General features: G+C 49.0%; 1 protein-coding gene across 7 annotated transcripts in view; it reads right to left on the bottom strand.

Moving 5' to 3' along the window:
* The window catches only part of PDE10A (phosphodiesterase 10A), a 608,599-nt gene that overhangs the window by 109,052 nt on the left and 486,219 nt on the right, over positions 1–13,328 (bottom strand). For all 7 annotated transcript variants that reach the window (XM_053222003.1, XM_053222001.1, XM_053222000.1 and 4 more), the window contains one exon: positions 11,337–11,365. In XM_053222003.1, coding sequence (XP_053077978.1) covers positions 11,337–11,365 — 29 coding nt within the window. The remainder of the gene's footprint in view (positions 1–11,336; positions 11,366–13,328) is intronic.

Below are 13,328 nucleotides of genomic sequence, written 5' to 3'. Positions count from 1 at the left end.
ATTTCAGCTCGGGTCACGATCTCATGGCTTTGTGGGCTCGAGCCCCGCGTCAGGCTCTCCACTGACAGCGAGAAGCCTGCTTGGGATTCTCTGTCTCTCCCTCTCTCTCTGCCCCTCCCCTACTTGCGCCATCCCTGTCGAAATAAATACACTTAAAAAAAGTTTTCGAATCCTAAACATCAACCAAGGGATTAGTACACTCATCCTGAGCTTATCCTAATACTATGTGGAAAAAGCAAAAGCAAACGCAGCTGCCTTTACTCGTCCTGCTTTGCCATGAGCACAGAGGAAAAGCCACGCAGAGGTGTTTCGGGGTGTTCCACAGCAAGGCGGGTCCCCCATGGCGCAGGAGAAGCAAGTACACAGACAGCATCTTACAGAGACCCTGGAGGCCACAGGAGAGCAAAGAGCAGAGTACAGGGTCGGGACTGAGCAGGAAAGACCTTACGCCGTGAGTTCCCGTTAAAAGTGGTAGAAACAAGCAGGCTGGGATTCCGAAAACCATGTCGGCTCAATGTAAGGAAAGAGAAATAATGGAAACTTAACAATCCTAAAGGACATTATTGTAAGTTTTCAAAGGGTTGTCTATAATATTAACTAATTTAATTTAGGGCGAAAAAAGGTCCATGAGAGGAAAGGGCCTTTCTTAACAATAATTTAGGAAAAGGGAGTCCGTGAGATACAACAGTTTTAAATCACTGAGGGACACTGAGGGCAAGCATTTCTGGAAGGTGTAAGAAGGCTAGTACGAAAGGATTAAGTTATCAGAGCAGCTGAATGATAAAGTTAAGCAAACCTAAGTGCTTAACTCAACAGATACATTTCTGAACATCGCAGGTGATCAGATCTTTTTCAACCACGTATTCAGATAACGCCCCAACTCCCATGAAATTTAAATCCTCGCTGGGGAAAACAGATAAGCGAACATCAGCTTGGGGGGCTGGGGGGGGGGGGGTCAGACGGTGACGCTCAGATCACGATCTCACGGCTCCTGAGACCGAGCCCCGAGGGGGCGCTGTGCTGCCAGCTCAGAGCCCGCGTGGGATCCTCTCTCACTCTGAATATAAACAAACACTTAAAAAAAGGCAACGACAGCACCTACGACAGAAGTAAAACACTTGCACCACAGAAACCAGGCCTCGGGATGTGAGCCAGCCACAGTGAGCGACGCTGATCTGTGTAGCGTGCGGTGCGCCCAGGGCGTGGACCCTAATAAGGACCCCCTCACGGGACGAGACACTGCGTGCTGGCGGTGTTCGCTAGACTCGGGTGTAGACACGTCCAGGCACCGGGGCTGCAGCCGCACGGGCGGGACTGAGAAAGTGACACGCGCGCCATCTCGCAGGCAGCAAAGCTGGGGTCCCCTCCACTCCCACGCAGCTGGCGCCCGCGATCCCCCCTCCTTTGGAGGCGAAGCCCCACGCACCCGCCGCCTAAGACTTCTGTCCTCTCTCGTGTGGGCTCCCGCCGCTCCAATGAAATGCTGTGACATCACCAGGGACCTCCACGTGTCCAGACCCCAAGGGTCATACACGACCCCCGGGAGCAGGCGTGCGTGACGGCAGCCTGCTGCTCGGTGCGCACCGTGAACGCCCGCACCCCTGCCGCACGCCCACGCGGACGCCGCTCCGCTACCTCCTGTGCCACCCGTGTGAACGTCCTGTCGCCGGGCTGCTCTGCGCGTCCCCTTCTCTACTCGAGCCACGCGGGCGCCCTCAACCATCCCCTCCAGCCCCACACCGTCACACCCCGTCCCCGGGCCGGCAGGCCCCACTCACTCGTGTTACGCCCGGCCACCTCCTCACCTGCCCCGTCCAGAACCCTCTCAGCTCTCTCAAGCGGCACGCCAACCCTGGGCACCTGATGACCTCCCCCACCCCTCGACTTCCTGCACACACACCACTACGCCCCCCCCCCCCACCCCTGCCCCATGTATGGCAACCCACCCTCCCAGGGTCAGACAGACCCCCCGGGCCAGCGTTTCCCCTCCTGTTCTACGCCACGCATCCGGGGCAGCCAGCTCTACCTTCCAGGTGCATCTAGACCTGCACCGACCACCCCAGGCGCCGCTCCCCACCCCCCTCATCGCTATCCTGCTCCAAACCCTCCTCCTCTCTTGCAGGATCACTGCGCCGACCTCCTCACCATCACCCTTGGCAATGAAAAATTATTCTTCTAAAGTGCTGCTGAATTCACTTACTTTGCATTTCTACCCTTAGGTCTGCACCAGTAAAAGCGGTCGGTAGCTTTTTCTGTTCTGTATCATGCTCTAACTTTTGTGTCAGGAATAAACTTTCCTCCTTGAACGAGTTCCTACCATAACGTTTGAAATACATACCTTATATCAGGTAGGAGTTTTCTTCTCTTTAATGTTTGGTGGAACTATCCAGTAAAACTTTCGGCCATCAGGCCATTTTAGGTGGTTTTTACTAACTTTTCAGATTTTTCATCAGCTAATAGTATATTTAGGTTCCTAAACGCTTCTTCAGTTTTGATGACTTAACAATTTCCTCTAACTGACCATGACATCCAAATTTTCCAATGTATGCGTATATAGTATTCGCTCTTAAATTATGAATGGTCGGTCTCCTTGTTTACAGTTATACTCCCTTTCTGATTCCTGAATTAAGGATTATGTTTCTTGAATACATAGCCAAATATTGTCTATTTTGCTGATTAAGAAAATATGTTTTGCATTATTAATCACATCTATATTTTAAATCAAGGACCAATGATTTCTTCTCTTATTAATTTCCCCCTCTTCTGCTTTTTAAAAGTTTATTTTTGGTGTTCTAATAAATGAACATAGGAATACAAATTTCCATCCTATTTTGGCTGCATCCCTTAAATTTGGTTGACTTTATCCCCAGTTTACATTTGAGGCTTTGAAATATTACTTTTTTAAAAGATCACCCAGATAAACAGTGGCCAAAGTAGCGATTCAAATCTAGGAATTCAAACCTAAGTGTGATTTACATTTACACTAGGATCAGACAAGCTCTTTTCAATGTATCACAACAAAAGGCACAGAGACGCAGTTCACACGAAAAGAAGACCAGCTATTTAACTATGGAAAGATGCTTATTTGCTCTAAGTAAAAATATTAAAACAATGTCACTGCCATTTATACACAAGATGATGTATAACTGTTAATTTGGCTAAAATGAAAGCACAAACTGGAAAAGTTGATAAATGTGTATTAAATGAGCATTAAATGCCATAAAATATGTCCGTTAACCTACTAACCTCAGATCCTGGCATTTTTCCTTCGGAAGTATTTCACAAGAATAAAATTTCCAGGGCGTCTGGGTGGCTCAGTCAGTTAAGCATCCAACTTCAGCTCAGGTCAGGATCTCACAGTTCATGAGTTCGAGTCCCCCATCAGGCTCAAGCCCTGCTTCGAGTAACCTCAAGCCCCGCTTTGGGCTCCACACTTTCTTTCCCTCTCTCTCTCTCTTCCCCTCGTGGGACTCACTCTCTCTCAAAAATGAATAAGTAAATAAAACTGCCATACACATAAAGATAGTAAGTCTATGAAAAATTAGAAACAATCTAAAGATCCAACGATCCAACTGTGAGAAAGTAAGCTAATACCACAGAGAAATTCAAGGGGATCGTTTCAGTCACTAAATATAATATGAGACTGCGTAACATAAGGACCTACTTACAGCATAATGCAAACTAAAAACACCAAAAATCACAACTGTATGTGCCCTGTAACTACTACTGCATAAATATGTGCACGTGAAGAAAAGACCAGAAGGAAATCTTCGTTAACAGCCATCGCTGACGGCATTAAGGTGATCTTAATTTTATTTCAGAGGCGTAGTTCTGGTTTTTTCAAAAATGCAAGTGTAAGTGATTTTCAGTAGACTGAAGCAGCACTGGGTAAGGTGGATGGATGGGCACAGGATCCAAAGCACAGCTGTTAGAAGAGCCTCTGCAAAGAAAGTTAGTGCATGATACTCGACCTCAAATGCAGAAATAAGAGACACTGTGACACACAAACCAACAAACAAAAGAGGCTTATATCAAATAGCCTGAGTCTTCTCATAAATATAGAGTCAGCTATAATTTGAGAATGATGGAGACAAGGTTAGCGTTCATGATTCAGAGGGGAGGAAAAATCCTGAACACCTGCCACACAAAAGAAGTCTCATCAAGCTTACCAAAGGAAAGCAAAGAGCACCCGCACTTAGCAAAAGCAGCTCATACTTAATGGAAACAAACGACACAGCCAAGAGGAAATGGAGACATTCACAGCCAAGTATCCACAGTGCTTTTCCTAACACCGCTGCAGTGTGCCCTCAGAAAATTCCACACCTATATCATAATGATCTGGTCAGTCCTTTAACGATTTCACAAGGCTCACATGCTTTTAATTTCCAGGGCATTCATTCATGTCACACGGTGTAATGGCATGCTCGCCCTGAAACGGATTCGGACAATAACTCTGGAGATCCCGAATTCTCACTCAGTGACTGGTTAGTCAAGGAGCACAGGTATGACGACATCAAGTCGGCTGCTGGTCAAGCTTTTACTTCCAGTCACACGATGTAGGCGGTTATCCGAATCTTCTTCACGCTTACTTTTTGGTAGAAGATGCGTCTCAATCATCCGTCCTGGATTTTATGCAGCATCTCAAGAGCGGTCGATTAAGGAAATACTACCCTCCAGCCCCTCAAGGTCCAACAATCTTGATGCAAAATGTCGAGCAAAAACAATTTTAAGTTGTAAAGAAGGAAGCACACAGATAGTACAAATGAAAACAAAAGAACCGAACAGCAGGGAGAAAACTCCTTGTGTGAAATTACCAACACATGCCTCAAGACAGATGCTCAATTTTATATAAACTCTTTGCCTTCCGCGAGAAACTGAGCACTGCTCTTACAACTGAGTTAGGAGTGAACGCATTTAGAAGTAAAATAATCTGTCTTGAGTTACCCAACTTCCTGTTAGGCTGGGTGAGGTCCCCACACCGCTGTTAGCATCTGTCGGTATTCAGACGTACCTCTTTACCACCTCGACTTTTGACTATCACAAAGCAGTAGGACTTCAATCCAATAAAACTAAATTCTATAAAGAGAAGGTTGAAATAAATCTCTGACAGTGAAACGAACAAACAGAAAAACCAAACCAAAGCAAGGGGTGGAGAAGAGAGAGAGAGGGAGGGAGGGAGGGAGAGGGAGAGAGAAGTCTGCAAATGTTTGCAGGCTACTGTTTTCTAGAGATTCCATCACATCTTAGAAAGCTCGGACCCACCATCACCCGGATGCTGGTCCTACTGCACACACCTACCGACCCAACCCACCTCCCCTCCTCCCTCTCTGCTGACAAGAACCCTTCCGCTGAGCCCTGGAACTCACTGTCCGTCATCAGCAAACCCTTTCTCCTCTTAAACTCCTCTGAGAGGAAAAAACCGTTTACCTTTTTGCCCGGACTGGAAACCTTTCCTCCCCTCCTGATCATACCGCTTCTTAGACTGAAGCGGATTATCACACGATGCAAAATTAAGCTGCAGAACGCATGATTGTGGGTATGAGGCACGTCACGCAGAAATTCTTAATAAATACAGTAATAGATATTTTACAAACACGAGCAAGAGACTGACTATCCCAGGAAAAGCGATGAGTTACAAGTTGCGATTCCATTATAATCTCTCCCCTCTCACTTGGTCAAGAACTGAAGACAAAAACAGAGAAACGGGGCAGCTGCCACCAACTTCAAGGTGACATTAAACTAGTGACACCAAACTGAAAACAGGCACCAAGGGCTGACTCAAAATTGCCCGTCCCGACAACAGCACCGTTGCATGAAGTCAGTGGCAAATGCTCTGGGGAAATTGATGACCCAGGACGCCAACTGCTGTGAGCTCCCCCTGCTTACGCCGCAGGGCCCCGTGTTTAGAAATACACTGAGCAGAAATCCAAGGGAACCAGGATTCACTAACGGAATTGAGCGTTCCTTCAGTGTTACAAAATCACTCAACAGACCGGATGTAGCCGTACTGTTTCCCAGGCCAGGTCAAAACGACAACATTGCAAAGAAATCTTGCTTCCAGTACAAGCGGTTTGTTTCCCTGAACCTACAGACAAGTGACAGATCAGCTTCTCCTGTGGGGATGTCCACAACTCTGTTCGATCACTGTTCTCCTGGGTCACCCCCCACTGAACTGGTGTCGTTGAACGTCACTCGCTGGGATTCCGTCACAGTATCCGATAGGAGAACTCGGACAACACTCACACTTACAGTACGCAGAGACGAGGAACTACTTCTGCCTCTGAACACCAAACCTAGCATCGTTCGAGGATACACAAACATAAAAAATAGAAGCCGACAACGTAGCCTCTTAACATAAATAACAATATCACAGAGAAAGGAAAACCACCAAAAATACGCAAGGTGTCGGTCGGTATTACAGGAGGACGCCCAGGACAAAGCTGATTTTGGGTGTCGTGAGAGGGAGAATGATTGCAAGATGAAGTTTGGGAAAGCAGCTGCTTTCAAAAAATTAACGAGGTAGTAAGAATTTGTCGATGATGTCAAAAGGCACACTGAAACGAAGAGAAAGAACCAAAATACAGAAGGAACTTTCATTAAAAAGAGCCATTGTGCGTTTAGGCAGAATCAGCACCAGTACAGAATTATGCTGCCAAAGTCCATGTCGATGACGCAGAGAGAAAATCTGAGTGGCTCTTCTAAGATACGTGAGGAGAACGGGAGAAGAGAAAGACCGGACATCTGGTGATCTGGAAGAGAACAAAATGAAGAGGACAGCCCCAATGGGCCAAGAAAGACATGCACAAAACACGCCGAACGAAAGCAGGACTTAACAAAATGGATTCAGAAAGCTCATCGCGTGCCAGGCTCAATTAACAAAAGCTAAAACATTTACATACGACCTGGGACAAGTAATGAATTCTAACAGCAAATGACAGTTTGCTAAATATTCAGAAAAGAAAACAGCAACATTTACAAGGGGAAAAAAAAAATCAAGACGTAGCGGAACAGATCTACAGCATTTTGAGAGACTGAGATGATATCCAAGAATTCTAGACCCAGCTAGAATCTGGTTATGTCCTAGCAACTCTGCATCCAAATACACTTCTTACCCTGGTATTTTCTCTCCCTTTCCTTGTCATGATTGTTTTGACTTATAAGCTGGAACCACGTCAACATAGCACCAACAGTAATAACACAAGAAAAGACTGATCGTGCTGATTAGATGCAAACGAGTGACAGATGTGGCTGACAGCACATCCCTCCAGATGTTGGCCTGCTCAGCCTCTGTGACCTGGGCTTTCCTGCACTTGGCCCTAGCCTCCTCCTCCTGATGGCCTCCCTGCCCTGCATGCTGCAGGCAGCCTCCCGTCTCAGGCCTCTGCACCTGCTGTGCCACTGCCTGGAAGGCTCTACCTGCCCCCTACCCGCACCCCCCCACCCCCAGCAAAGTTCACGGCCTCATGTCTCTTCTGTCCGTCCTCAGTCACTGCCCTCGTGAGCCACGCCTGGCTGCACGTGCCCGCATGCAGCCCGACACCTTGCACCCTGGTTCTGTCTCTACCGCATCCATTACCATGGGACCCAGTGCACGTGTTCGGCACTTGTGTTTACCGACTCCTCCCCACGCTGATGGAAACAATGCGATGGGAGAAGTTCCACCTAGTTTCCTCCCTGATGGGCCCAGAGGAATGGGGATCAGTCTCTATGCGGCGAGTGAGTGACGGTGTGAGACCAGAAGAGTACAGCCGACTGCTCAGGATTATGCTGACTTTAGCAAAGGCGTCTGACACAGCATCTCCCATCCCTCTTATGGGTGAAATCTCCACGCGTGGCACTGCCCCCTTTACTTAATAAACTGAAAAGGGGGCGTAGGAAAACACCTTGGAAAAATGACTCAAATTTGTAGCTTCAAAACAGAGAAATAGAGAATGTTAGGTAGCAGAGGTAAGACTTTCCTCAAAATGCTGGGATGGTTCAAAACCAGATAAAATGCAGCTTAAATAAATGTACAGGCTTAGAGTTAAATTTATTTATTTTTAATCTGTGACAAAGAACTTTTCTTTTTTTTTTTTTAATTTTCTTTAGTGTTTATTTATTTTTGAGAGCAAGAGAGTGAGTAGGGGAGGAGCAGAGAGAGAGAGAGGGAAACACAGAATCCAAAGCAGGCTCCAGGCTCCGAGCTGTCCGCACAGAGCCCGACGCGGGGCTCAAACTCACGGACCACGAGATCATGACCTGAGCCAAAGTCGGACACTCAACCGACTGAGCCCCCCAGGTGCCCCGTGACAAAGAAGTTTTCTTGCTTCTCTTCACTTTACTGACTTTTCCTTCTTAATCTCCTTTGCGAACCTTTCCATGTCTCCTCCACGAAACAACTGGAGTGTCCAGAGTTTAGTGCTCAGACCCTTTTCCTCCAAAGACAAACTGCCTCAGTGATGTCGTTTTGTCCCCTGGCACTGCCCATGAGACACCGTCCCCTAGGCACCTCTACGTCTCTAGCCATGACCTTTCCTCCTGGCTCAACAGAAGCACCTTCTTTCTAACCATCTCTGTGATGTCTGTCTGAGAAGTCCAGTCTCACCAGCCTCACTCCCCGACACTCGTCCTGCTGTTCCCCCCCACCGCCCCAAGTTACTTGTAAAGAAAAACTTCTTTCTAGCAGGTGCTGACACCAAATGAGCCAGGAGTCATTCCTGAGCCCTGTCTTCTTACCACAGATAAGCCGTGAGCAAACTCTGTGAGCTCTTGCTTCCTAGTACGCCTGACGAATGCTCACACCCCACGGTTAAAGCCCGCACGCCAGCCATCACCACCCCCTGCCTGCACCCCCTAAACTACCCTCAGGCCCTCTGTGCTCACGCTCTCCCCACTGTGTATACTCTCAGCGCAGCAGCTACGGGGACTCGCCTAATGTTTAAGTTAGACTGTGACCCAAAGACACCTGGGTGGCTTAGTCGGTTAGGCACCCAACTTTGGCTTAGGTCATGATCTTGTGGACCGTGAGTTCGAGCCCCTTGTAGGGCTCTGTGAGGACAGCTCAGAGCCTGGAGCCTGCTTTGGATTCTGCGTCTCCCTCTCTCGCTGCCCCTCTCCTGCTCGGGTGCGCGCACGCTCTCTCTCAAAAATAAACATAAACAAATTTGTTTTTAAAGTTAGACCGTGACCCAGTGGTTTCCAATCGTTCTCAGAATTCCACCCACAGCCTGTGCAGTGAGTTCCCAGGCCTGAACCCCCCTTCTACTCCAGCCCCAGCCCTCGCTGCCCTTCTGCCCTTCGTCTCCTCCTTCTGGACGGTTTTCTTATTCCCTCTGGTCTCTGCTCAAGTGTCAACTTCTCAAATAAACTCCCCCGACCACTCTGTCTACAAGTTTCTTTACAAAGGGAATTCTCCCTTAAAACCGTATTACAGATGCACTGTTTCCAAGGAGTTCCCTGTCCCACCTCACGGTCTTGGTGTCCTGCCACAATGGGTCTGTAACGTCAAGTCACAGCTGCCACCTTCTAAAAACGTACTGATAATGTACCCTTGGTCTAGAGAGCGTCAGCCAGACTCTAAGGAAGCATTCTGAGAAACTGTTTTAAAAGTATGTTTCACCAGAAAAGAGAGGACACAATCCCTCTACTCAAAGATGCTTTGCCCAGAAAGAGGCGCACTGAGGATGCCATGACACGGTCATGATCTGAATCCGAGATGTCCTGCAGCGATATTTTGTGTAACTAAAATACACAGAAATGTATTCAGTAAAAAAAAAAAAAAAAAAGGCCACTCTTCGCCTATACAACTGTTCTACCCAAATATAACCTAGTTTATATTTAAAGGAGTGGGATGCGATCGCCAAATCGGTTATAGCACCGCGGTAGGAAATCTCTGTATCTGGGGACACTGGAGGCAAAGGAAGAGGGTTCTGGAGAACAAGGGAACAGAGTTAACATCCTGACAAAAGCCGAGGACAGAAATACAATTCTAACCGTTGTCAGCACAACAGCATGTCGGGAAAACACACAGATCGGCTACAACAACCCTATTCCTTTCCCCACCTCCCTCAAAACACCACCAAAATCTAAAATTTCTCCAGAATTGTAAACGCTAAACTGAGGGTAGGCATTCCTTATAGTTTAAGTCAAAAACCAAAAAGGACGACTGGTGAGCCAACTGGAGCTTCCTTCCCGACTGCCCTGATTCACTCACAAAGTGCACAGAGCTGCTTCAGACATGTGACAAGACAGTGGCACTCCAGCAGCTTACGACCCGGCCCGCGCTCGCTTCTCAGCCGCCCTCTTTGTCCTCAAGCATCACGTTTTAGCCTTTGCCGCTCCTCCGGGGGGATACAGAAGCTCCAGGCTGACCCTTCCCGCCCCTGCTACACCTTGGAGCACCCAGACTGGGGAACTTCCCACTTGCGAGCTCTGTTAACCTGTGGCAGTCTCCGATCCAACCCCGTAGAGGTTGCTGTGGACAGAGGGGATGGCGCCCAGCCTGCAGGGATGGCCTGGTCATTTTTGAGCTTCCTTTCTTCAGATTTTCAAAAGTAAAGGAAGATAACTGTGTGCAGGTGAGCCCACGAAGAGCACTTCAGCTTGTGTTTTATAATAGCGATGCCTCACCTAAAGTCGCGTCCAACGCAATTCAAACTGAGTATTTCCGCTACTGAATCCACGTTTAAGATCTTTATGGATACAGTATAATTAAAATGTGTTTCTACGTAATTCGTTATGACTCTGCAGTCCAAGCACAGCATGCTCAGGGCTTTCGGTACTCGTGCCCCATCAACTCTTAAGTTTGCTAGGTCTCTTAAAGCTCCCCCTAAGTCATTTCTCTTGGACGTGAAAACGGCGCATTTAATGTTTCCTAAAAGTACGGGGGAAGGTCACGTCTTGAACACACAAGTGGCTGCCTCCTGTTGTCCCAGAGAGAAGGTGCGTGAACTCAAAGGCAGGGGGTGGGCAGGTAACAGCCACCTTGCGGGGGAGCGTGGGGAGGGGACCTCCGCGCCTGGGCTGGGAAAACGCTGTGCCGGTCGGTGTCGGCTTCTGTTATGGTTTCTCAAGAGAAGCCAGAAATCCAGTCTTTCCACGCAGTCTCTCGGTGCCTCACGCTGGCAACTCATTCAGAAAACCCCATGAGCATGTGCAGGCCAGACGAGACGCAGCTGTTGGCCGTGCATGGTTTGGGGCCTCCAGTTTCCAACCGCTCATGAGCGATGCTTCGGAGAGGACAGGCAGTGCTCGTCCTGTTTCTAGTGCTTGAACATGTGAGAGCACTGCGGACACGTACGTCCGAGAGTATTCATTTCCCACACGGTGGGAGCAGGAATTGTATTCGCGTTACTTACCCTGCTGACTTCCTTAGGAGCCGATTCATCTGGGGGAAAAGGAAGGGAAAACACAATTAGAGACTCTGAGTAGCTTCTGAAATGCAGACTATGTCATTCACGCTCAATAAACTAGAAGGCCGTCTGGCTATGCTTCCTATTACAAAATCTAAGAATTTGGCCTCAACCGTCCGTCAAGTAAAGGTTACACATGATCGAGTTAGAGGTACGTGCGGAGTTGGAGGGAAAATGAAATACCACGGGTCATTTTCGAGACTGCCTTGTTAGAGGCTCTGAAACCGCAGCGTCTGCAAACAACTTTCTAGGTGCCACAACTGCTCGGACATCGCAAGTGACCCTTAACGTCTGTGCTGCCGGATTAATTACAGCATTCCTTCCCTGCTAGAAGACACGTCCCCGCACGGCACCCTGGTCGAGGCTCGAAGATCCCGGTCCACGATGCTGCTCTGCACCGTGGGTCCCGGGGGCGCTGGGGGCCTGCCTGGGCCAGCCTGTCGGCAGTGTTACTGCAAAGCGAGACTCGTGGATGGGTGGTGCCTGGTCTAGGTGAGACGCTCGGAAGGGCTTTCCCCGGGGGGGGGGGGGGGGGGGGGGGGGCTGGCCACGTGACCCGAACATGCCTACGTGGCCAACAGGGTACAAGGAACAAAGTGGCCAAGACTCTGCTCGAGGTCACTGGTTCCGACCCACAGCACACGCATGTGGCCCTCGCCGAGAGGGACTGGACCGGAGCCCTCCCTGGGAGGCCACCCGGAATTCAGTGCTACTGCCGACTCATGTCCTCACCAACCAGATCGTGTCTAAGTAGCAACATTAGCGTACACCGAACACGCCCCAGAGCTCGTGTGCTCCGTTACTCAAAAGCACGGCCGGACTTATCCGGACGCTGGCAAAACCGCGCCCCCCGAGTTCAAACGGGGTTCGCGCTTCCTCTTTCGACATCCTTACGAAGTAAACGGCTGAGTCCCGTCGTTTGCTTTTTCCTCATCTTTCTCCAATTCGCTGCTTATTTCCACAGATACCAAGTCCGGTGCCAAACCCCACAGCAACCGGCAGCCTCCAGACTGGCCACTGAATCCGGTATCTGCCCTGGCGACCGTACTCCACACGCACGCACACGCACGCACGCACAGAAACGCACACACGCATGCGTACAGCCACGCACGCGCAAGCAGGTGCGCACACGCCGAGGCGCACAGGAACTCACCCACGCACGCGTACAGCCACGTGCATGCAGGCGCACCCACGCGCACCCACGTCCGTCTTGTCCCTCAGATGCTTCAGAACGGAAAGGCAATCAGATTTCAAAGCTGGCTGCACAACGACTTCACCTGGGGCCGTTCGGAAATGACCAAGTGTGGCACCACGGGGGAGCAGATGGGCAACACGCAGCCCTCAGTTTTGCAAGTATTCCATTAATACACACTTGTTGACGACATACTCCTTCTAATTGTTCCCTAGCAATTTGAGTACTGCATCTGATTGTCCCGAGAAGATCCCTAAGCACGTTACAGGAAAAAAACTTACGTTGCCCTCCACGCACGCGGAAATGCCATCACAGCAGTAGCCTACCTACTCTTCGACTCCCAACCCCTTACCTCTCCTGAAGCCCCCTGGAGATGGGAGGGACCATTCGATTTGATCATTACCGCCAATTTCTTAACGGATTCGAAAGGGACGAAGGCTTCTACGTTTTTAATTTTTATCTAAGACGTTCAGTAAGTGTGGTCAAACGTCCCAATGGATTAGGAAGCACATAATGAAAAGCAGCCATTGTACAAACAGGTTTACTCTCCAGACCGAATGGCCTTCCCGACTGTGGCATGTGGATCCTTCCCCTCTCCAGTCATCACTAAGATCTGAAGGCTGGTTCAGATGTGCCCTTTGGTTTCTCCTTTAGTTGTACTTGGCACTTCTCAAACTTGAGTGTGCGTAAGACGCTCCACCAAGATGTATTTATAAAAACCGACTAGTGTTTGCTTTAGGGGCAAT

Source organism: Acinonyx jubatus, chromosome B2 (assembly GCF_027475565.1).
Source record: "Acinonyx jubatus isolate Ajub_Pintada_27869175 chromosome B2, VMU_Ajub_asm_v1.0, whole genome shotgun sequence".
Taxonomy (NCBI): domain Eukaryota; kingdom Metazoa; phylum Chordata; class Mammalia; order Carnivora; family Felidae; genus Acinonyx; species Acinonyx jubatus.
Note: the sequence above shows the minus strand (reverse complement) of the source record. Positions and strands in the feature narration are given on the sequence as shown.